The sequence below is a fragment of the Colletotrichum higginsianum genome, chromosome 1 (genome assembly GCF_001672515.1).
Source record: "Colletotrichum higginsianum IMI 349063 chromosome 1, whole genome shotgun sequence".
NCBI classification, from domain to species: Eukaryota; Fungi; Ascomycota; class Sordariomycetes; order Glomerellales; family Glomerellaceae; genus Colletotrichum; species Colletotrichum higginsianum.
The window spans coordinates 739228-762543 of record NC_030954.1 but is presented as its reverse complement, the minus strand read 5'-3'; the positions used below and the strand labels follow the sequence as shown (position 1 = coordinate 762543).

Here is a 23316-nt window from a genome sequence, read left to right as displayed (position 1 = left end):
CTATGTAGGTTGCTTGTCGAGAAACCGAGAAACGGGGTTAGAAAAAGGCGTATCCGGGTAGTAGTGATCCGGATAGCCCACCAAAGCCCGTCATTACGTACGCACGTGAGCGGAGCACTGCCCGTTATATGCATCTGTTCAGGCATTCTGTAGTGTAGCACTTGCGGGAACAGGGTCCGGGGTCCGGGGGCACCGGGTCGGGTGCGGGGGGTTCCTCCGCATTAGCCATGCCATTCCTCTGGACGGATAGAGGCCATGCCATTTTGGCAAACAGCAATTCCTGGGGATGAGTTGCAATACCAGGCGTGCGTACAGAGTAGATGCTAGATATCATGATTCATATATAAGGGCAGACCTCGCTACCTTCACATCTCTGACCAACCATCTTTATGCTCTCTTAACCGGCAACGTCGTTCTTTGTTCTTATCTCACCAACCTCTGTCGAGCTCAGCAATATGGCGGAAACTAGCAATACGCCATGGTACCATGAGCCTCATCTCCGGAAGCTGAACTTTTGCATCCTGTCTCTTACCTTGTTCTCCTCCGCCAATGGCTTTGACGGCTCCCTGATGAACGGCCTGATTGCTCTTCCCCAGTGGAAGGTAGCCATGGATAACCCGAAGGGAACCTGGCTCGGATTCATCAACGCCGTCTACGCCTTGGGCTGCGTCCTGGCCTACCCTTTATCGTCATGGGTATGCAACAAGTACGGCCGGAAGCCCGGTGTGTGGGCGGGATGTCTTTTGTTATTCATCGGGACGGCGATCCAGACAGCGGCCGCTGGCGACGCGCCCTTTGTCGTCGCTAGGCTGCTGCTGGGCTTCGCGTCGGGCTTCTTCCTGGCCTGCCCCTTGCTCCTCGCGGAGTCGGCCTACCCTACGCACCAAACAACGGCTTCGTCGCTTTACATGTGCGGGTGGTACGTTGGCGCCGTCACCTCGGCCTGGGCGACCTTTGCGACCAGAAACCTCGACTCCTCGTGGGCGTGGAGAATCCCGTCGGCTCTTCAGATCGCCACGCCCTTGCTTGCCCTTCCTGGCTTCATCATGATCGACGAGTCGCCTCGCTGGCTTGTTTCGAAGGACCGCAATGAGGAAGCCCGGCGGGTTCTCGCCAAGATCCACGCGGCAGGCGACTATAACTCGCCCCTGGTGGTGCAAGAAATGAATGAGATTGAAACGGCCCTCCGGGCTGAGAAGCTCGCCCAGTCGTCCTCTTCATGGCTCGATCTAGTCAAGACGCCTGGCAATCGTCGACGTCTGTTGATCACAATATCCCTTGGGATTTTCTCACAGTGGTCGGGTGGCGGAACCGTATCCTATTACCTAACCGGCGTTCTGGTGAGTTATCAACGCTTACCTCACGCGTCACTTTGCCATTGGCACTAACAAGATCTAGACTACTGTTGGTATAACCTCGGTCACACACCAAACTCTCATTTCTGCATGTTTGCAGGTCTGGAACCTTATTTGGGCTACTTTGGCAGCCTTCACGGTCCACAGGCTCGGACGTCGGCCGTTGTTCTTGGCCTCGGTAGGAATGCCTAGATGTCCTGGTCTACGGCTTTGCAGTACTGCATTACTGACGTTCGTTTCGTCAAGGGTGGAATTATGCTTGTCGCATACCTCATTATCACGGCCCTCTCTGGTAGCTTTGCTACTACCGGGAATGCTGCGACTGGCACTGCCGTGATCCCCTTCTTGTTCATGTAAGATGTACCGCTCTAGCCCGCGCCGAACTTTCTAACAGCGTTCAGTTACTTCTTCGGTTACGACATTGCTCTCACCCCCTTTCTGACGGCATACCCGGTTGAAATATGGCAATACAACCTCCGTGCCAAGGGACTTGCATCCATGTTCCTCACATCATACTCTTTCAACTTCTTCAACATCTTCGTCAATCCCATCGCTTTGGACGCAATCGGTTGGAGATACTACTTTGTGTTTGTCGTTGTACTAGTTGCGATGATTGTTACGGTGTGGTTCTTCTACGTCGAGACCCGTGGCATGACTCTTGAAGGCATTGCAGCACTATTTGATGGAGAAGATGTGCCGGCAGGTGATAACCTTGACAAGGTGAACGATATAGATGGCACGCATGAGGAGGAGAAGGGCAGTCTTGACAATGTTTAGTCTTCGAATAGAAACTAGAACATTGAGTATATACTAGTTATCGTATGATTAACATCCTCTGGAACCACGGGAACAGGGATGCCTCGGAACAGAGAAACCTTGGTCGCGTAACCGAAATACGTTGCATATCCTGAATAGCCAACATCAAAGCCATGGGCCCTCGTCGCCTTAAGGCGTGCGTAGACCGCGCCATCGCACAAAGCAACATCGACATCTCGAGATGCAAACCGCTGCAAGGGACAGTCTAGGGAATTCACTACTGAGAGCGTGGTTATCAGGGCACGATTCCTATCGACATTCGATGAGGAACACAACATCAAATACCGGCATACCAATGATATCACTGCGTCTTTCGCTGGGAAAACCTGCCCAAGGCCGTCGGCTGTTCGTCAGCACGCGCAATACTACGCCAGTCACGCCCCTGATAAGTGTCGCCTGTCAAAGAGCATGTGCTGATACCGGGGAACAGGAACCTGATGGTGTGATATGGTTTAATGGACATGGCAACGCGCTTGTCAACTCGGTGAGCTGGATATGGGTCTCACGTGGGGGTGCGAGCCAGAACACTAGATTCTGGCTAATATCGAAGGCTATGGGACAAGTTTTTCCCTTTTTGACATTTACAGCCAGCCACGGCTCAAAGCAGCGGGTATCTATTGACCATGAGAAGTGATGCCAGGCTTATCCCAGCACATTCGTTACAGCAATCGTCGGGACATGCAATAGACGTTACAATCTTGTGCAAAAATGAGTAAGTCTATTAGATTCCTAGTGTTGAATTAATGCAATACACCTGTGGTTCATTGATGAAAGAGTAACTGATGCGCTTGATTGAGGGATTCTTCTTATTCTACGATGTAGTTGAAGTAGGATTCTGTGTTGTATTGACAGATTCTCACTAGTTCCTGCATATTGCACCCAGAGAAGCAAGTTTTGTTGCCTTTTCTCTATGCATAGGCGTCATTTTAGCGAAGTCAACTAAGGATACACTAGTAGGGACAATCTTCTGCTTGTTAAATAAATAGAAATATAATACTGATAACGTAGTTCACAAGTGAGTGAGCCACACAAGTGAGTGAGCCACTTTTCTAGCACCCGTACGACAAAGTGTAAGAGAAATCAACCACAACGCCTTAAATTAATTTAAACTATTCAGAATCCTCTTCTTCAGAGGTGGATTCAACTTTCTGACATGTGCGAGCATTATGTCCAGTCTCTCCACAGATGCCACATCGTCGCGCGCGTGTTTCTGTCCTCCTCGCACGACCACTACTCTGACCTGTTTCTACCTGTAACTGCTCCGTTACATCAATCTGAGACTTTATATCCTTTGCCTGATTGATTGTAAGTGTTCCACCTTTCTGAAGCTGTTTTTTTTTCGTACGGCGACGGCGGCTCATACGCTCATTTGCCTCTTGATACTCAGTCATTTGTGCCTGCATTAAAACCTGGTTATGGGCTACCATCATAATTCCTTTCTTCAGCTGCTGCATATACCTAATAATTGACGTTGGGGAGCTATTCTGATGTCGTACGATGCGATTCGTAATAAAATCAGAATGTGAATCGAATTCAATTGGGTTGTTTGGCGTCTTTGGGACCCAAGCTGCTGGTAAGCCAGCAGAAGAACCTGGAGGTGATGGCGTACGAAGCTTCACATCTAGCTGTGAAATCACATGTTCCGGATCGTACGGGACAAGGCCAGTTGCTCTAAAGCCTGCTTGAATGTTTGATGTTGTCATTGCCTTGTCGTACGCCTTATAAAAGGCTGGGAGGAAGTCTTCCTTTGCAATATGCGTAATGTGCACCCGCATAAGGACCTCAATTTCTTGGCCGTACGCCCGTTTTAAGGGACTAAAGCACCCAACATCAAGCGGCTGGAGCTTGTGCGATGAATGAGGGGGCATACAGAGCGTAATAATGTTCTGCTCCTTGCAGTATAGCTCAAAATCGACAGAATGGTGGCTTTCGTGGCCATCAAGGATGAGGAGGCGGTAAGCACCCTTCGTACGACTCCTTGTATGGAAATCAAAGTGCTGTACCCATTCTAGGCCTTTCTCATTTGTCGTCCAACCATTTTCTGTAAGTGTAATTACCCAGTCGGGTGGGAGGGGGCTGTTGCACGTCCAGGAGTCAAGATGGACCTTGCCTGCAAAGATGATGTACGGCGGGATAGAATAGCCGCACGACCCAATGCCCTGGATTACTGTAACCCATTCCTGATTCCCTTGTTGTGCTCCTCTTGGCTTGCCACGTCGTTCAGAGGCTGTAACAACCATTTCAGAGGACATCTTGCCCATCGCAAACCCAGTCTCATCAAAGTTATAGATATCGGTATCGTCTATCCCGTACTTCGCAATTGTGTTTCGTACGAGGGAAAACCACGCGCGATACGCGTCCGGATCTTCGCAGAGGACTCTCTGATAGTCGATTCTTCGATTAAAACGCGTCTGGAGCTCAGGTCGTCGTCGTACGAAGTTTGAGGCCCAGTTTGTTCCGACGCGTCGCGCGCCGCGGTCGCGAAGCAGTCGATCGGCCATTTCTCGAACAGCACTAAGGCGTGGCGAAAATGCTCGCGAATCCAGGTCAACGATGTATCGTACAATGGTCTCCTCTTCGTACGAGGTTAAATTCTGGCAGGGTGGTCGGATATCGCGTCTAGCAGGTTGGCCATGGTATCGTCGTTGGAGGGTTGCACGAGATACTTTGTAGTGAGATGCAGCCTTTCGCACGCTTAATTTTGGGTCGGATCTGAGCGCATTTAGCGCTAGGACTAAATCGCTTTCATTTGAATGTTGTACCATAGTTGTAGGTGGAGAAAAATAAAGGGAAAGGTAGGTTGTACGAAATTCTAGAAAAGTGGCTCACTCACTTGTGTGGCTCACTCACTTGTGAACTACGTTAGCTGACATTAGATAATGTTTTTTTATAAAGAGTACTCCTCATCTCTGCCTTCTAGGAGTTGCAAGAAATGCAGCATCGCGGCAAAGGTAAGCGCGCAGCAGAGCTGTCCCAGGGCCGGCTGGAACCATTCGTCCGAGCAGCCAATGCTTCAACGTGAGACGATACCAAACGTATCGTTCAGAACTATTGTTGATAAATTTGCTCTACAAACCCGTTATCGCCCATCAGACGCAAGGGACCATTTAACTCCACCGAAGAAAACCGCCCTTACCATGGCCACGCCTGCATATCAGGTCGAGACCTGCCATCCAACGTTTCACAGACGTTGGTTTCATTCATAAATCCAGGGCACTTTCATCTGACGGCACACAGGCACGGAATTCCCACTAGGTCGTCCGCTCCCGACGAGCGCTCTACCGCAACGTAAAACCAGTGACAAGTGACACTGGTCTTGCGTGAGTCAACTTACCTGTGACTAGTAACCGTGTACACTGTTACAGCTTTCTCCAGCCTGCCAAGGTGTCCTGTGTTGATGCACACACACTAGCTGAGTAAGACATGTACACAAACACATACTAATGTACTTATTTCTTGAAGTTAAAGTGCAACTAGAAAGCCTAACTTAACAGCTTATGTAATTCAATGCTTATTGCGATCGAATATCTGCGCAAGAGTATCTTAATAATAATGAACCTATTAATAAGGGAAACTATGTCTTCCTCAACTTAAAACAGAGAGGACGCGCCTTAGGAGGCCATACTTGACACATCTATCCCCACGTCCGACTGAAGGATTACGTCGACAGTCTACGTCCCTACCGTCCAGCGACTGCCGAAATAACTACCGTACCATCATGTCGAAACTTATTCCACCCCACCCCCGGCGACGAAGACTTTCCTCTTCTACCTCGCAATCTCCTCCCATGCGACAGCAGGCCAACCCTGTCCAACCTAGTCCCGTTCCGCTGCGCCGTCGGATTCAACACTGCTGGCTCGGGGCCCTACGACGATTCCGACACCGAGGCCGGCCGCGCCGCCGCCCTCGGCATCTACACCGACCCGATCGCCGCACACCGCCGCATCCGCACCCTTCGCATCCTCACCACAGTAGTCGTGTGCTTGTGCGTTTGAGGGCGCATAGGCCGACGATATACCCCTTGCCTACTAGAGAGTGTGCACCGAATTACCAAATACGCCCATTAACTTTCATATTAAATATAAAAAATATAAAAGCTTCAGGTAACGTACACGCATAGCGAGTCGCGGATCATAGCGAGTCGCATATCTCTTATTGCTAGCAAAAGCCCTATTTTCACCTATTTATTAAAAACTGAATTCTTAACTAAAAAAGGCCTAGTTTTAAGATTCAAGCTCCAATAAGAGTTAGAATATAGTAAATAATAGTGTAGAAATTATTGTCCTACCCTAGCCTTATTAAATAGCCCTACCTCTTATCTAGGTCTCTAGATAAGAGGATTACTATAAACTTAGAATTAGAGAGGGATAATAATTTCTATACTATTATTTACTATATTCTAAGTCTTATTGTAGTTTAAATCTCAAAATTAGGCCTTTTTTAGTTAAGAATTCGGTTTTTAATAAATAGGTGAAAATAGGGCTTTTGCTAGTGATAAGAGATATGCGACTTGCTATGATCCGCGACTTGCTATGCATGTATGTACGTTAAGACAAATAGAGTTTAAAAGACCAAACGTTATGTAGTGAAAGTTGAAAAAACCCCTGCAGACACTAGTTTCTTTTAAGCTCTGAATATCTCGGATCTTTTCCTCTCTTCTTATAAACATGCAACGAACGGCCTTGTTACAGCTTGGCCTTGGCAATCGTGCTCTCCCCTCCGCTCGTCTGATTCCTTAACCCCTTCCTCAACAAGGGAATATCATCCGTCACCCCGAGGATCTCGTTCTCGCACCACTCATGCCCGCCGAGCCCGTTCACCAACGCCCGCCCGAACCCTCCTCCTTCGTTGTTGCCGCCGCCCGACGACCCGATGAGGACCTCCTGGTCGACCGTCCCGACGCACAGACTCGCCCAGGGCTCCTCCTCGGCGCGGTAGTACAGCCACGAGCTGCACTCGGTGCAGAATCCCCGCTTCGCGACGGGCGTTATGCTAAACTCCTTCAGGGTACGGGTGCCAGCGGCTGTGGACCACCGGAAGGGCCACGGCGCGCGGTGGAAGGCGACGAAGAGGGCGCCCGACTGCTTGCGGCACTGCGTGCACTGGCAGGTCAACGCGTCGGAGGCGAAGTCGTGGGACTCGGGGAAGGTGATTGTGTAGCGGAGGGCGCCGCAGAGGCAGCCCCCGGTGATTATTTTCGGCTTAGGGCCTAGGTCTGATGATGACATGTCGAACTTTGGTCAAGCGACTTGGCTGTTTGACGATGTCGTTGTGGAGGCTGGTAGGAGGGAGGGTTGAGTTGAATGGTGGGATATTTCGTTGGAGTTGTCGGTGATAGGGTTAGTATTCGGTCCTGGCGCGTGTAATGACTAATAGACTCGAACCATTTGGATCAACATTTGTCAAAAAAGCCGGGCTGAATTAGAAGAAAGAAAGAAGTGAGAACGTCCGCTTTTATGACAGGTTTCTGTGAGACATGGCAGTTGACGTCAGAGTTGTCATCAACGCGCCCTTCGACGCGGGGCTAACACGAGAGCACTGCCAAAGCTATAGATAAAGACGACAAACGATTTTTGAACCACTGCAGGAGTCTGGCCAGCTATCCAAAAGGCTTATATAGGCAGAGCTAGAGAAAACATGTAGATGTTACAAACTGAGAAGGTGTAATGGAGTTTAGTTGAAGAAAGCCTAGGTAGTGAGGTGTTCTGGTGTTTGTTTGAGTTGTCTGTAGGTGGAACAATTCTTGTGCGCGCCCAGATGACTCCATTCGCTCAACTAACCCCTCTCCTTGGCAGGCTTTCTGTTGGGTGCCCGGCTTCCACGCGGCCAAATGCTTGAGATGAAGCCTGCGGGCGTCCCTACGCGACTGCTAAGCAGCCAGCCAAGCCAGGCCGATTTATCCAATCCCCAAGGCCTTTGGTGCTTATCGAGTGCAGCACTCAAACTTGTGTATGATCAGTATAGGTAGGCACCAATTAGGAATCCAGATCGCCTACTTTTCGACTGCAATTGCATTTATTAGGATAACGGCTACAATCCTCTACGTAACCGAGCCAACGGCCAACCCGCTGGCCAGCCGGGCATGTCGGGTGAGGAAAGTTGGTGCACAGTTTTTCATAAAGAGTAACGATTGGAGTAGACGTTTCGTAGCAGCTGCCCTGGCGGGGAAGATCAGAGGCTAAAGTCGTCTGGGAGAGGATGAATAGACCTAGAGCAGTAAAAAGTTTAGATGAGATCATTGTGGCTCTTCAAATAAAGTGTAGTGACATTCAAAGTGAAAATGTAGAGGAAACAGAGGACAATTGATGCGAGAGTATCAGGCTCGCTGGTCGCACAGAGTGAAAGAGTCGATGTTGATGCCCAAGGGTATATATAGGTAAGGATGATTATTCAAATCCGACCTCCTAAAGCCTCAGGCTCGCCAGAAGCCCTTTAATGACTCAACAGAAAATAGACATGCCAACTAATCCCTGCAACCAAGGCCCCTCCAATGCCTCCTATGCGCCCCATAGACATTAGACCCTAATATAATCCCCTCCTGGCCGATGTTAGCTGACGGGGTTTAAATTGACAGCGGGCATGCTGCAGGGCTTGCTTTGTCCTACTCCGAGAGGTCCTTTTCCCTATCCTAGTAGGTATCGATCCCAGTAGCCATGGCGAGATGTCAAACAGCAGCTTCAACTGCTCCTAGGACCTGGCCTGAAAGACCTTTACCATCAAACGCTGATAACACAATGTATCCCTATATACAAGGCCTGCCATAAGGTAGGCCTAGTGTAGGACTTCTTCAAGCTCTTTCTGGTAGGCTAATAGCGCTGCTAGGTTCTATGAAAGTGCAGCCTTTTCCTCCTCTAAGTAGGTGACTCAATTAGGGGGGGGTGGGGGGAGGTCAGAAGGATAGGTACGCAAAGTAATACTGCCTGGTAAAGGAAACTACAGTTCTTGGCGTTCCCGTGCTAAGCCACCACCTCGGCACAAGGCCCTATCGGGGACACCTACGCCTTGGAGCGGATGTAGCGGATGTACAAGTTGATCCTCTTTAATTTAGGCTGCCGGGTTGGGACGATATGGATACCTGTTGACCCTTTTCCAATCATAGTTGACTCTTGGTGAAAGTGAAAGCCGTGGTAAGTTTGCTAGACGGGGACATGGAAGACTAAAAGGCGCAATCTGAACCCGAACGAACCCGAAGCAGAGGCCGAGAAGCATCGCCAGAAGTAAGGTTGAACCAACATGACGAGGCTGGAGGACGACCCGGTCAAGACCAGTGGTCGTAAGCGCAAGGTATTCTGACCTTAACACCGCAAAGCGACGGTCTTGCCCATGTGTGGGCAAATGAGAGGCAGGGACCGTCGTCGACTTTCACACACCTGGTGGCGGACAAACCATCTACGAGTTTCCAATTGTTGTGACGGGTTTCAATGAGATGGACATGGCGGTTTGCGTCAGAGTCGTAAATGACGGACTCTTCAATGTGGGGGCTAAAGCGAGAGCATTTCCAAGGCAGCCGATAAAGATGATAATCCAGTATTATGCCACTGTAGAACGTTGGACCATGGGGCCAACCATTCAAAAGGCTCACATGGCCAAGGCAAGGTTACTAGGAGGTTTTGAGCAGCAAGCACGTGGGATCTCACGGGAGGGGGTGGTGGCAATGTTGACATTGTGCATTTCCAAGAACATGGCCTTGCGCTCAAGAAGATGAATGATCTAATTAACCAAGTCTCCGCGACATACACACGCTACTGTGGGACACAAAAGGCTATCGCTACCGTCTCACGCATTATCATTATCCTCGCGGTCCAGGTCAAACAGCTCGTCCTCCAGCTTGTCGTATCCGCGGCAGAAGTACCAGAACAGACATGTGACCACAAAGTAGACGATTGCGAGCGAAGTGTACAACCAGGTGAGTCCCGGGTCGCTGGCCGCGCGGGAGACCGCCATGCCGAGGAGCGCGGCGACGGCGACGGTGAGGTAGTTGATGGACCCGATGATGCTCTTCATGCTCTTGGGCGCCTTGGTGTAGGCGTACTCGCTCGCCGTGATGGCGAAGCCGACCTCGGAGAGCGCAAAGAGCACGTACGACGGGAACTGCAGCATGACGTGGACGCGGTTGGGGATGGTGCCGCCCTCGCTGGCCTCGCAGGCGAGCGGCGCGTCGTAGCAGGGGCCGGCCGAGTAGATGATCTTCTGGACGATGGCCGCCCACGCGATGGCCAGCGTGCCGGCGAGGAAGCCGGCCGTGATGCGGCGGATCGGGCCGATGCCGACGTGCCACTTGCGGAGTAAGGGGTAGAGCCCGGTCCGGAAGACGTGGATGAGGACGATTTCGATGATGAGAGTGAAGTTGTAAAGGATGTCGTTGGGTAGACCGTGCCGTTCCTGGGAGATCGTAAGAATTTGTTCTGGGCTCTGAGCCAACTCCTCTCATCTGACTAAAGACAAACTTACCATGGTGCCGGCTTGAGAAACGAGGTTGTTGAGGGCCTGGAGGTAACAGAGCCAGGCGATGGGCTGGGGGATGCTGCGGTTTGTCAGAAAGGGCGTATTGGAACTGAGGGGAATAGATAGGCGACTAACAAGACCTTGCAGGCGTAAAGACTGCGCTTCAGTTCGTCGACGAACTTGTCGTCCCATGTGACTGTGTAGTTTCCGCCGTGTTGGGCCTGGTACGAAGGCTTCGCCGCATCCATGTTGAAGCCGCTCTTGATGGCGATGCGGAAAATGCTAAAGGCCTTGCCGAGGACGGGCTCAGGGACTCGTTGGACTGAAGAGATGGATGTTAACAATAAAAGTCGGGGGAAAAAAAGAAGAAGAAAAAGCATTCTTGTCTCGACCGACGACTGTGGGGTGCGAGGGACCTACCATAAGTCTTCCTGCCAAAGTAGAGCGTGAAGATGGCGATCCAGAAGACGCAAAAGGGCACCAGGAAGGCGGCCCAGAAACCGATGCGGTGCTCGATGTACGTCGCCGGGATGCCCGAGAGGCAGCCGATGCAGAGGACGTTGTAGAAGATCATGTAGATGTTGGAGATGGTCGTCTGCGGGTCGAGGATGACCCTCTCGCCCGACCTCAGCGTCTTGACCCTCTGCCTCGTCTCGGTGTACTGCTCAAAGATCATGATGCCGACGTTGGCCTTGATGAAGCCGGCGCCGGCGCCGATGAGGAGCAGGGCCGCGACGAAGCCGCCGAGGCCGGCGCCGCGCTCTAGCGAGAAGGGCAGGGAGGTAACGAAGAGTATGGCGAGGCCGCAGATGTAGAGGGCGGCGCCGCCGCTGATGGTCCGCATCCGCCCGGCGTACGAGTCGGCGATGTAGGCGCCGAGCATGGGCGTGAGGTACATCCAGAACATGAAGCCGTAGGAGATGCTGCTGGCGTTGGCCTGGCCGAGGCCGAGGGCACCGGGGATGAGCTTGTTGCCGTAGGGATATTGCATGTAGTTTTCTAGTCGGTCAGTTATCAATACATGAAATAACACAGTTGGTTCGCCGCCGGCGACGTGAGTCGACCAGCATAACCATTAGTATCTTGAACGAAGGACAACTACTAACGGAATGGGCCGGAGAGAGCATAGTACGTGAACCGCTCCGCTGTCTCGACGACGCATACGAGCCAGGCTGCGAGCGGAACCGTGTCGCTCACCAGACGCAGGGCGGTCTTCTCATGCTCGGTGGGCTGGCCGCCATCGGGCGTGGGAGCCAGTTCACTGTCGATTTTGGCGGACGAGACCCTGGCTGGTGTTAGCTGATGGGGTTTAAATCTACCGCGGGCATCGTGTCACGGGGCTTGCTCCGTCTTACTCCGAGAGGTCCTTGTCTCCGTCCTGGTAGGTATCGATCCGGGTAGCCATGGCGAGATGTTGAACAGCGGCTTCAACTGCTGATGGGACCTGGCCTGAAGTGCCTCTAACATCAAATGCTGATAACACGATGTATCGGTATATATAAGGCCTGCCATGCCGTGCTGGTCGGAGGTGGTGGGGACGGAGTCGGAGAGAGGAAAAAAAGGAAAATTGACAATGCAGTTCAGTGATGGCGTGCTGTACTAAGGTGCTTAGGGGGGAGAAGTAAACGTGCTGAATGATGGTGACCTTTTTGGGGATAGGGACGGGGGGCCGGGGAAAGAGATATTGGGGCCCAGAATTGATAAGAGAATCTATACTCATGGAGAGGGAGAGGGCATGGCCAACACTGAAGTGTCATGGCCACCAGATCAGTCGACGTATAACAATGTAGGATACCGCTCATGATGGATCTTTTTCTTATAAGCGTGCAGCAAACGTCATGCCTGGGGTGATACGATCATGCGCCGTAATATTCAACTGGACGGGACCATCCTCTCATCTCCCTCATGCTGTTATTCAGTGTGTTGGGCATGAGACTTATGCTTCGATTTCTTGGGCGTTTTTGGGTAGGTATTACAGCCGTGTTTTCCTCTCACTTACGTACCCGAACGACCTCAATGAGAGGCCTGTCTCGGTTCATGCTGCCTTGCTACATTCGCCTCAAACGCAGGGTCTACAGGCGGCACATCGACGTGATCGAGATACGCGGTGGCCGCCGTCCCCCGCATCTGGCTGACGGTGAGGCCGTTCCCGAACCAGGCGAACCTGTTCCCCTCCGTCGCCGGGAGCCTCTCGTACTCGAAGTCCTCCCACCGCGGGTTCTCGTACACCCTCCAGGCGTGCACGAGCGACCCGGGCCACATGGCCGTGATGCGCCCGTCGCTGCGCCCGCCGCTCTTGAACCACGACGCGCAGTCCTCGGTGAGCACCGTCCCGTCGAAGAACCGGTCGGCGTACCGGACGAAGTCGTCCTTGGCCTCGGCCTTCGGCACCATGGACCCGAGGTGCTCCCGCTGCAGCTTCTGGACACACTTGATCATGTAGTCGCACTGGAACTCGATCATGACCACCATCGTCGAGTTGGGCGCCCCGTTCGGCCCGAGGTAGAGGAACAGGTTGGGCATCTTGACCGGCATGATGGACAGGTAGGCCTCTGGCTCGGGCGTCCATACCTTGTCCAGCGATATGCCGTCTTGGCCTATGATCGGCGTGCTGGTCGTTCTCAGGGACCTGTTTGGGCACATGTGAGGATGGCGTGTTTGCTGGGTGAAAAGGGATCACGAGGGTGAGGAAGTAAAAAGCAACTCACGTGTCGAAGCCCGTGGCGCAGATGATGGCATCGACCGGCCGCTCGACATCGTCCCGGCCCAGGATGCCGTCCGGCGTGACGCGCCGGATCCCACACGTCACAATGTCGACGTTGTTTTGGACGATGGACTCGAGGTAGCCCGGCGAGGCGCCGAGCCGCTTGCAGCCGACGGGCCACTCGGGCCTCAAGAGCTCGAACAGACCCGGTTTGGGCGCGAGCTTCTTCCTGAGCAGCGTCTCGAGCCGGTCGGACGCGTCCGTCTGGGACTTTGAGTTGGAGAAGATGCCCAGGTAGGCCCGGTGTAGGACTTCTTCGAGGTCCTTCCGGTGGGCCAACAGCGCCGCCGGGTTCTGTGAAAGCGCAGCCTTTTCCTCCTCCGAGTAGGTGACTTGATTGGGTTGCAGGTCAGAAGAATACGTTAGAGTTAAGCCGCCTGGTAGAAGGACCTACAGTTCTCGGCGTTCCCGTGCTCGGCCACCACCTCGGCATAAGGCCCCGTCGGGGACACCCACGCCTTGGAGCGGATGTACGAGTCGATCCGTTTTGCTTTGGGCTGCAAAGCCGGGACTATCTGGATTCCCGTCGAACCGTTCCCAATCACGGCCAGTGTCTTCCCGGCCGCGTCGAAGGACGTTTCCCAGTTGGCGGAGTGCAGAAGCGTGCCCTTGAAGTCGTGGAGCCCCGGGATGTCGGGCCACTTCCACTTGTTCAACGTGCCGGTGGCCTTGACCACGACATCGGCCGTGTCGTAGATGGTCTTGGCTCGTCAGTCAGATGTCTTTTTGGATGAGAACACGGTGTGTGTTGTGGCGCCAACACTTACTTGGCCGTCCGTGTGTCTGAGAAGCTGGACCTCCCATTTGCCTGCATCCTCACACCAGCGAGCGCCCTTGAACTCGTGCTGGAACTTCATGTACTTCCGAGCGCCGTACTTGTCAACGACATGGTTGAGGTACTCCAGGATCTCGGATCCAGGGGCGTAGAACCGGGACCAATTCGGGTTGTTCTCGAATGTGTACTGGTACGCATGAGAGGGGATGTCTGGCCACCATGTAAGACGATGGTGGTCAATGAGTTGCGGGGGTACATCGAATAGCACTCACCACAAGAGATTCCGGGATAGCTTGGCTGTAGTATCAGTGCCGGCGAGGAAGAATAGGACGGGGAGGAGGACAGTGAAAGAGGACTGACTCACTTGTTCTCAAACCATGTGCCGCCGGGACCCTCATTCTTCTCGTACACCGTGAGGTCCAAGTTCTTGATGCGCTGCGGAAAGCGGATGGCAGTGAGGATGCCCGAGATGCCGGCGCCGATGCAGATGACCTTGATGGGGCGGCATTCGTCAACCGCCTGAGTATCGAGAGGGAGGCCCTGAGATCCCATTGCAAGCAAAGGAGTGATCGACGCAAGTTGAAAATCTGTCATTGATACCGGGCTCCCCGCCGCCTGTAAACGGGCCAGAGAACAGAAATACGTGCTCTGGCGATAAGAAGGAAAGCCACTATCGCTGGGTGTCCATCGTTTAGCCACCCCGCACATGAGCAATTAACACGGACTCCGGCTGCGAGTCGGTTTTCCGGGTGCCGCAATACGCCTAATTATCACTCGGATTCCCAGTGTGCTGCTAATTGAGGCGAGCGATGAATCTTCACCAGAAACAGCAAGCAATCGGACCACCTTATCAGAGCTTCTCGAGTCCTCTCTTGGTCCCAGCAACTGCCGCCATGTCAATGATGTTTGAGCATTTCGTCCTCCCACCGACGGACTATGTCCCGAACAACAGGCTGCCGGTCATCGTGTACCGAGACGTCCTGCCGAAGCCGCCGGCGGAGGAGAGCACAACAGAGTTTCTGGAGACGAATAAATGGGAGAAGAAGGTATGAGGATCAACTTACACACACACACACACACAAACACACAGTGAGCGCATAGAGAGAGAGAGGCGGTAAGCCACTGTACTAACCATTTCCCAGGGGTTCTGGCCTGGGACAGAGGTCCACCACTTTCACCCCAACACCCACGAGTGCTATGGTAGGTGTCCCCCCTCTCACGATACTTCCAGGCTTGGTATCCCCGACATTATCTTACCTTGATTGACACCGACTCCAGGGGTGGTCACCGGCACCACGACTATGCTCGTTGGTCGCGGCCAGCTGGACGGCACGACGGGCGGCCAGCTGGTGTCCCTCCGCCCCGGCGATGTCATTGTTATCCCGGCCGGCGTATCGCACATGAACGCCACCATGACCGAGGACTATCGTTTCGTCGGCGTGTATCCGAGAGTGAGAGCTCACCAGGATTGGTCTTCCAACATCAGGCCGCCGGCGTGCCAGTGTAGCAATGGCTGACGACAGTACCAGGGCTCCCCGAGATGGACAAGTCAGAGGTGCGACAGGCTGGACATCATGCCCAGCCTCAAGGAGGAAATCTCTCGGGTTCCGCTGCCTGCGGCCGATCCGGTGGAGGGCGAAGACGGCACGCTAATCAGGCTGTGGAAAGGTATTCCGGGATGACTGGGGCAACGAGGTGGTGCCCGCCCCCAGATGGCTGCTAGCGTGAAGTTGCGAAGATAAGGAGGAAGCAAGGTGTTGGTTGGGAGTGAGGCTTGCAAGTTGACTTGCAACGCAGTCTGTCTATTGCAGAAGTTGGGTTGCAAGTAGGAGGAATAGTTAAGTTCAAATCAGACATTCACTTTGCCTTCAAACACGTCAAGCACACGGTTGTTGAAGGAGGATTTCTAAGTTGCATTTGACCTCACATTACTCTGAACAAACGCTGTACTTTCAGACAGGGATCCCGCATTAGAGGAACGTGTAAACGCGGAATAGCACACCATTCTCCGTCAAGATAACACCATCCCTAATCGAACAGCAGCGGGCGGAGACCGGTGCAAAGTAATAAAATCCGTGCCGTCCCCGCTAAATCCCCAGCAGAGCGCCGTACGTGTACAAGCAGCATCCGCTCCCCCCCGGGAAAATGGACACGGCCTCCTCGTCCTCTTCCGAGCCCCGCCTCCGCAACTCGTGCGAGTCGTGTAGGTGAGTTTAACTGGGTGATCCGAGCCGCTACAAGTCTCGGTACTCTTGGTGTTGCATCAGCACTTGAAGCTGACTCGGAGACGCGTTCCTGTTGCAGGAGGAAGAAGACCAAGTGCACGGGAGAGAGGCCTACGTGCTCTTTCTGCCAGCGGCTGGGCCAACCGTGTGTCTATCTCGCGCGGGAACAACACCATACGCGGGCTGAGAGGAACCCGGGCATAGTCAAGATGTAGGCGGTCTCTTGGAGAAACCGGGAGAAGCGTGCGCGTGCTAACTGAACTCTGCGGCTTGAGCTCGGGCTCCAAGGAACGCGTGAGACGACTGGAGACGCAAGTCGGCCAGATCTACGAGATCCTGCAGTGTGTTTCCTCCTCCCCCAGGTTCTTTCTGTTCGAGACGGGATGCCCCCTAGTAACAGTCCTTTGTGTATACAGAAGTTTGACCGAGAACCGCATGAGAGGATCGACGGCATCGCCTCTTGCGCCTGTCCCGAACCGTGATGACGAAGCGAGTCTAGGCAATGGCGACGATGCAGCAGTCCACAACGACGCTTCGGAACCCCAGGGCTCATTCTTCGACCCAACAGCGTCGTAAGTTTTGGAACGAACGAGCGAGCTTTGAAGAAATTCGTTCCTGATTTAAACCAAATAACGCCTTTTCAGGCCCGAGCCTCCGCCGGACGCGCTGGAGCACCTGATCCGAGTCTACCGGAAAGACATCGCCTTCAAGCCGTTGCCGCTCTTCGGCCGCTCCACACTCCGGAGCCGGCTCTCGTCACCGACGCCCCGTTTTCTCCGCCGGAGTTTCCTCGCGTTGACGTTGAGGTTCGGCACCCATCCCTTCTTTCGGGGGAAGGAGGGCGAGTGCGCCGACTTTTACGCCGCTTCGGCCTACGCCGACCTCATGCCCCTGGCCCTCGAGGGGGTCGCCACGGTCGAGGTGGTGCAGTCTCTGTGCTTGCTGGCGCTGCAGGATCTGAAAGGTAGTTTTAGTTGCTCACACTGCGTAGTATTTATTATTTTCCCACTCTGGAAGTCCCCCATAAGCTGATTGCATCAACTACCCAGTCTGCAAGCCCGCGAGAGCGTGGGGTACAATCGGTATGGCAGCCCGGCTCGAAGTCTCACGCGGCTGGAACCGGCGTGAGCTCGGTCAGGCAGCACAGGACGATTCCGAGGACGACGAAAGTAGCCGGTGCTTCTGGAGCGTGTACATCTTGGAAAAGGCCTTCTCCGCGCAGTGCTCAGTCCTGGACCGCTGCGTCGTTCAGCCCAGGTATCCCGACAGTGCTTCCCTGAGCCTCCAGCCGCCGCCGTCGACGCCGCCGCCGACGAGCACGGAGGGGCAGGCCGGCCGGTTCGACGGCATCAACTCGTCGTTCCTCCGGGTCATCTCCATCTGGGGCGACGTGACGTCCTACAACCACGGCGTCCGCTGCAGCCGACGCGAGCGGCCCTGGCTCCCGACGTCCAGGTACACGGAGCTGACCCAGAAGATGTACGAGTTCGAGGACCAGACCGCCCTCAAGCACCTCCTCAAGAACGCGGCCTTCACGGACCGCACGCCGGCCGACGTCTCCGAGAACCTCGAGTACTGGCGGCCGTGGGTCCTCATGCAGATCACCCACCACGCCACGTCGGCCGTCCTGAACCACCCCTTCATCCACATCAGCGGGCTCGGGGAGGCGAGCCGCCGGCAGCCGCCGAGGCTGTTCATGCAGGGCGTCATCGACCAGGCGCAGTACCACGCCCAGTGGGTCGGCCGGCTCGTCCAGATGTGCGAGGCCGTGCAGTTCGACATCCTCGACCCGTTGCTGGGGACGCTGGTGGCCGCCACGGCCACGGTGGCGTGGGTGTTCCGGTTCGCCCCGGACAGCTCGGCGGCGTCAAAATCAGTGGCTTGCTTCGACATCTGCGAGGGCTTTGTGAGGAAGGTCGCGGCATCGTGGCCGCATATCGGACAGAAGGTATGTACTTGTTGATGACCCTCTCTGACAGACTTGAGAACACGGTTCCCTAATCCTGGATGTTGAACATGCAGGTCAAGCTCCTCGAATCCCTCCGAGGCGTTTCGGGTCAGACACGCGGCGACGGCGACTCGGTCATCACCTTCCGGCCCTCGAAGCTGTGGGAGCTGCTCGACAACAGCATCATCGTCCCGAAGCCCTCACCTCACTCGAACATCACCTCGAGCGAAAGTAACAGCAGGCGCGAGAGCCCGTTGCCCGATGCCACGCTGAGCGTGACGACGCACATCCTGCACCCCGTAGACGAGGACGCCGAAGCTGCGGCGCAGAGTCAGCCCGTCTCGCCCGCTACAACTGATAATAATGGCACAGACTCCGCCGCGCAGGCGAGACCTGGTGATGAACTGTGTTTCGACGATTTCTTCTCGCAATACCTGCCCACGGAGATGAACTGCGCGCCGGAGGCTGTTCAGGTGCCGATGGCATGGCAGAATCTGAGAGATTAGCAGTAGGAAGAGACTGGTGGCGGCTTGATCGCAGTAGAACGGCATTAGGAGTTGAGCAACCATGGATTCATAATGAGCATTTGTATCAAGCTCTGAGGTGTTTCTACGCCTTGACCTGAGGCCGTCAGTATAAGGAGTAGTCAAAAGGGCATTTTCAACTGCCTCTCGTTGGTTATCAAGACTATGTATCACAGCTTCGCCCTCTCCTCCAGCGTCAGTTCCCGCCTCAAAGGGCCTCGTCGGCTCCCGTCGTTGCACACGACAGGGTCCCGAGCCGTGAAGTCCCTGCTCAGCTTCCACTTCGCCTGCACCTCGGGGGCCGCCACTCCCTCGAAGCAATCGGCAGTGTAGCGACCGAGAACGGGGAGGAATTTGAAGCCGCTGGCAATATCACGTCAGTTAGGTTCAAAAGATAAGGCCCCCAAGGGTGTGTGTGTGTATGTGTGTGTGTGTGTGTGTGTGTGTGTGTGTGTGTGTGACTGTTGGCTTGACTTACTGTCCAGACCCTCCGGTAAGGATAAAGAGCCCCTGATAGTCCGGATGATGGTCCGCGATGAAGTTGCCGTCCCTCGTCTCTGTATACCAGCACAGCCGCAGCCGTGACCATGGCTTCTCGGCCGCCAGGGGAACCAGCTGCTTCAGCGCGCCGCGGAACGCCGCCTCGGCGTCTTCCGGGATCCAAGACGCCGCAGCATTGTTCGCGTCGTGCCTCGGCGCCGAAACACGCCTGTCGCCACCACCCCCCGACGACGACGCGGACGACGACGCGGCGGCCACCGCTGGAATTCTGTTCTCGAAGCCGTGTCCGTGCCGGGCGATCTTGAGCAGGTTCGTCCCCGGCGTCGGCGGGAACACAAAGATGCCCGACGTCATGTTGTCCACCACGGGCATGTCCGCCAGCTTCAGGGCCTCTTCCGGGGTGAGCTGGATGAAGCCGACGGGCTGGGCCGACGAGGTGATGGCGTGGCCGAGGTCGACGTAGTGGTTCGTCCAGGCGCCCGTCGCAAGGATCACCTTGGCGGCGAGCAGCGGCGGGCCCGCGGCGACGTTGACGCCCACGACGCGCGAGTGGCCGGCGTCCGTCTTGAGTGAGGTCATGGTGCCCCTGGGCCCCGTGACGAAGGCGATGCCGAGCTCGCTGCACCGCGCGGCGACGGCCCGGACGGCGCCGGCGGCATCCGCCCAGCCGGCGTTTTTGCTGATGTAGCCCGAGAAGGGGAACGTCATGTCGCGCAGCTCGGGCCTCAGCCGGCGGAGCTCGTCGGTGGTGGCGAACTCGACGTACCGGTTCCCCTGGCGCTCGATGGCGCGCTTGCCCCTCTCGAGGAACTCGTCGCGGCCGGGCTCGGTCTCGGAGACGAGGGCGAAGCCGGCCTGGTGGTAGTGCGGGCGGTAGAGGTCGCCGGCGTTCCACTCGCGGACGGCCTCGGTGGCGATGCGGGCGTAGAAGGGGTCGACGTAGTCCGGGCGGATGATGCGGTTGGCGTCGTTGCTGCTGCCGTCGGCGACGGGCGGGAGCATGCGGTCGATGACGGTGATGTTGGTGTGTCCGCGTTGCCGGAGCTCGAGGGCGATGGAGAGCCCGAAGACGCCGGCGCCGACGACGACGATGGGGTCGAGGTGCTGGGCCATGATGGGAGGGGAGAGAGAGAAAGGCGCAGATTGTGTTGTGTTACCTGAAAGAGATGATGTTGTATCAGTCTATACACATCGTCAATCATCAAGTGTGAAGTAAGGACACAAGGTAGGGAGAGAACCCTAGATGCCCGGTGTGCCCTTCCCGGAAACCCACTTACACGCCGAAACTCCGGATTCCGTGTTGCTTTTTTATGCCAAAGGAGCATAATCGTACATAGCGGCGGCATAGGTCCAGTGGACCCTGCAAAGCCACAAGTGTGGCTGGGCGGCATCTGGTTTGACGGGCCAATGAGATAGCCACACTTTGCTTGTGGCTAAAAGTGACTAAGCAGACTTTGAGTGTGGAGCACTAGAGGAGCATTGGTCACGTGCTTAGGGAGTCAGCCAATTATATCACATGATGTCAAATAGATTCTCCTGTCTAGACCAGCGGCCGGCATAGCCTATCTTTGCTAGTATAATGCCTTACTTTCTCTTTTATTTATAATTAACCTAATTAATAGTCTAAAAGAAAAGAATTCACAACGATTGTTGTGACTGCTGCAATAAAATTAGGAATATCTGTCAGCCTAATGTAAGAGACGGCGACGTTTGGTTCTCACACAAAAGACTTGAGAGCAAAAAGAGTAATTCATCTACATTAACATTAAACAAGTTCTACCCTACAGAACTCCAACAAACTGCATGTTGATCTGTTATTACTTGAATGAAAAGTACCTTGAAAGCTACTGTCTGGTCACAACTGTGTCCACACAGTCCATACACAGGCACTCTAAGCGTCTAGCATCTAGGACTGCGGCGTATTTTATGCCACAGAAGAGCCATAATAGGGAGGGCCAACCTTGTCGTTAAGTCATTCGTATTCTTGTACAGTTCTCCATGTATCGGCGGTAATATCTCTAGCTATAACCGCCACCACCTGTTTTCTCGAGCTGCTGGCCCTGATATTTAACCCCTGCCACACACACCACCACCATCACCACCACCGCCACCATCCTACCCTCATCGGTCCGCCTCATCCTCGGCGACCCAGTAGGCCTCGATCTCGGCGATGCACGTCCGCGCCGGCACCGTCACGGCGATGGGGAACCCGCCGTAGTCCGGGTCGTCGTTGGGCATGATGAGGAACTCGCCGCTGCGCGTCTCGTCGCCGTTGAACACCCTCAGCGTCCGCAGCGCGCCGTCCTCGCCCACCTCCTTCTCCGCCGCCGCCAGGATGCCCGTGAACGTCGCCTCCTTGCGCACGCTGCGGAAGCGGACGTTGAACCCGCGCCCGACGGCGAGGAACTTGGTGCCGCCGAGGTGGATGACGAGCCCGCCGCCCGGGCCCGGCTTGCCGAAGACGAAGGCGCGCTCGACGATGACCTCCATGTCGCCAAAGACCCGCGTCCACCTCTCGCCCTTGCCGGCCGTGTCGACCTCCTCGTCGAAGAAGAAGCCCATGCGGTCCTCGGGCCGCGCCGCGAGCAGGTACGGCGCCACCTGCGACAGCAGCTTGAACTCGCGGCCGACGACCTCGGCGCCCGTGTCGATGCCGAACGGGCTCGCGCCCAGCGCGCCGTACGTGCCGTACGAGAGCCACACCCGCCGCGCGCCGTTCTCGTCGCGCCGCTGCTCCGGGATGAAGAGCGGGTTCCCCTGCGCCGTGTAGTCGCGGCACACGGCCTCGTAGTTGTGGAAGTACAGGTCGGGCGCCAAAAAGTCGAGCGACTTGTGCGGTGTGAAGATGGTGTTGTAGCGCCAGATGTCCAGCACGTGCGGGCAGGGCCCGCCCGAGGGGTAGACGCCGGGCTCGGCGCCGCCGCCGACGACGATGGGCACGCCGCGGAGGTCGAGGTCGGACGGGTCGTCAAAGTTGAGCCACGTGTTGGTGTACAGCGGGATGTCGTACTCCTTCTTCCCCGCGGCGGCGACGCGGCCGACGTACGACGAGATGTGATACGCCATGAAGGCCTCGTCGGCCGAGGCGCCGGCGCCGAAGAGGTCCTCCCACGAGTAGTGCGCGGCGCCCGACGCCGGCGGCGGCGGGTCGGCGAAGCGCGCCTTGAACTTGGGGTGCAGGTCGGCCGACCTCTCGCTCAGGTGGCGCAGGAGGGCCTCGGGGACGGGCTCGGCGAAGGCCTTGTTGGCGCGGTGGGAGCGGTCGCGCGAGTCGCCCAGCAGGCCCGTCTCGTTCTCGACCTGGATCATGAGCACCGTGTTGTGCTCGGCGTCGACCTGCGCGAGGTGCCTGCACAGCGCGGCAAAGGCCCGCGAGTCGGCCGCGCACCCTTCCTCGCTGAGCGGGGTGACCATCTCGATGGTGCGCTTGACGCCGCCGGCCTCGAGGCACTGGACGCGCGGGAAGCGCTTCGTGTCGCGCTTGACCCAGTGCGGCGCGTACGTCGAGATGCCGTTCTTGTAGGTGCCGAACCAGAGCAGCACGAGGTGCATGCCGTGCTCTCTCGCGCCGGCCAGCACGGCGTCGAGCTCCGCGAAGTTGAACTGGCCCTCGACGGGCTCGATGTCCTCCCACGTCACGGCACCCAGCAGCGTGTTGACGTGGTTGGCCTTCATGGCGGGCCAGACCTCGGACATGAAGCGGGCCGACGAGAGGGACGAGTTGTGCAGCTCGCCCGACAGCATCAGGAAGGGCTTGCCCTTGACGATGAGCTGTGTGTTGCCATTGCTGCGGCGGAGGTGCGGGAGCTGCGATGCGGGGGGTTGTTCGAAGGCTGTCATGATGTGTGTGTTGTGTGTGTGTGTATGTCCGTGTGTGCGTGACAAAGGGGGGACTTGGGGGAAGTGAAGAGAGAGAGAAAGAGAGGAAGAGAGTCGGGAATAGGTTGAAAGGGCTTAGAGACT

General features: G+C 55.5%; 9 protein-coding genes across 9 annotated transcripts; 4 read left to right on the top strand and 5 right to left on the bottom strand.

Moving 5' to 3' along the window:
- Positions 1 to 455: 455 nt before the first annotated feature.
- On the top strand, positions 456 to 2132 carry CH63R_00235 (Sugar transporter; the record flags this gene model as incomplete). Its single annotated transcript, XM_018295210.1, has 4 exons — positions 456 to 1340; positions 1399 to 1533; positions 1572 to 1708; positions 1757 to 2132. 4 exons carry the CDS (start codon positions 456 to 458, stop codon positions 2130 to 2132), a joined length of 1533 nt encoding a protein of 510 aa, XP_018163572.1.
- Positions 2133 to 5308: 3176 nt separating this feature from the next.
- CH63R_00234 (C6 transcription factor) lies at positions 5309 to 6166 on the top strand (the record flags this gene model as incomplete). Its single annotated transcript, XM_018295209.1, has 4 exons — positions 5309 to 5329; positions 5427 to 5491; positions 5537 to 5587; positions 5842 to 6166. The coding sequence occupies 4 exons, from the start codon at positions 5309 to 5311 to the stop codon at positions 6164 to 6166; spliced, it is 462 nt and encodes a 153-aa protein (XP_018163571.1).
- Positions 6167 to 6856: 690 nt separating this feature from the next.
- On the bottom strand, positions 6857 to 7399 carry CH63R_00233 (Glutathione-dependent formaldehyde-activating enzyme; the record flags this gene model as incomplete). Its single annotated transcript, XM_018295208.1, has 1 exon — positions 6857 to 7399. One exon carries the CDS (start codon positions 7397 to 7399, stop codon positions 6857 to 6859), a length of 543 nt encoding a protein of 180 aa, XP_018163570.1.
- Positions 7400 to 9947: 2548 nt separating this feature from the next.
- On the bottom strand, positions 9948 to 12021 carry CH63R_00232 (Di/tri peptide transporter 2; the record flags this gene model as incomplete). Its single annotated transcript, XM_018295207.1, has 6 exons — positions 9948 to 10553; positions 10623 to 10695; positions 10752 to 10938; positions 11037 to 11615; positions 11723 to 11901; positions 11972 to 12021. The coding sequence occupies 6 exons, from the start codon at positions 12019 to 12021 to the stop codon at positions 9948 to 9950; spliced, it is 1674 nt and encodes a 557-aa protein (XP_018163569.1).
- Positions 12022 to 12629: 608 nt separating this feature from the next.
- Positions 12630 to 14749, bottom strand: CH63R_00231 (Flavin-binding monooxygenase; the record flags this gene model as incomplete). Its single annotated transcript, XM_018295206.1, is given in 6 exon segments — positions 12630 to 13245; positions 13325 to 13712; positions 13775 to 14081; positions 14148 to 14365; positions 14428 to 14510; positions 14520 to 14749. Coding segments are annotated over 6 exon segments (1842 nt in total).
- Positions 14750 to 15048: 299 nt separating this feature from the next.
- Positions 15049 to 15837, top strand: CH63R_00230 (Cupin domain protein; the record flags this gene model as incomplete). Its single annotated transcript, XM_018295205.1, has 4 exons — positions 15049 to 15201; positions 15298 to 15355; positions 15434 to 15606; positions 15679 to 15837. The coding sequence occupies 4 exons, from the start codon at positions 15049 to 15051 to the stop codon at positions 15835 to 15837; spliced, it is 543 nt and encodes a 180-aa protein (XP_018163567.1).
- Positions 15838 to 16300: 463 nt separating this feature from the next.
- CH63R_00229 (C6 transcription factor) lies at positions 16301 to 18834 on the top strand (the record flags this gene model as incomplete). Its single annotated transcript, XM_018295204.1, has 6 exons — positions 16301 to 16362; positions 16596 to 16721; positions 16797 to 16952; positions 17025 to 17344; positions 17430 to 18328; positions 18403 to 18834. 6 exons carry the CDS (start codon positions 16301 to 16303, stop codon positions 18832 to 18834), a joined length of 1995 nt encoding a protein of 664 aa, XP_018163566.1.
- A 188-nt stretch (positions 18835 to 19022) lies between these two features.
- Positions 19023 to 20466, bottom strand: CH63R_00228 (Fructosyl amino acid; the record flags this gene model as incomplete). Its single annotated transcript, XM_018295203.1, has 2 exons — positions 19023 to 19215; positions 19331 to 20466. The coding sequence occupies 2 exons, from the start codon at positions 20464 to 20466 to the stop codon at positions 19023 to 19025; spliced, it is 1329 nt and encodes a 442-aa protein (XP_018163565.1).
- Positions 20467 to 21474: 1008 nt separating this feature from the next.
- On the bottom strand, positions 21475 to 23193 carry CH63R_00227 (Glycoside hydrolase; the record flags this gene model as incomplete). The annotated part of the gene is made up of 1 exon (XM_018295202.1): positions 21475 to 23193. The coding sequence occupies one exon, from the start codon at positions 23191 to 23193 to the stop codon at positions 21475 to 21477; it is 1719 nt and encodes a 572-aa protein (XP_018163564.1).
- Between the last annotated feature and the right edge of the window lie 123 nt (positions 23194 to 23316).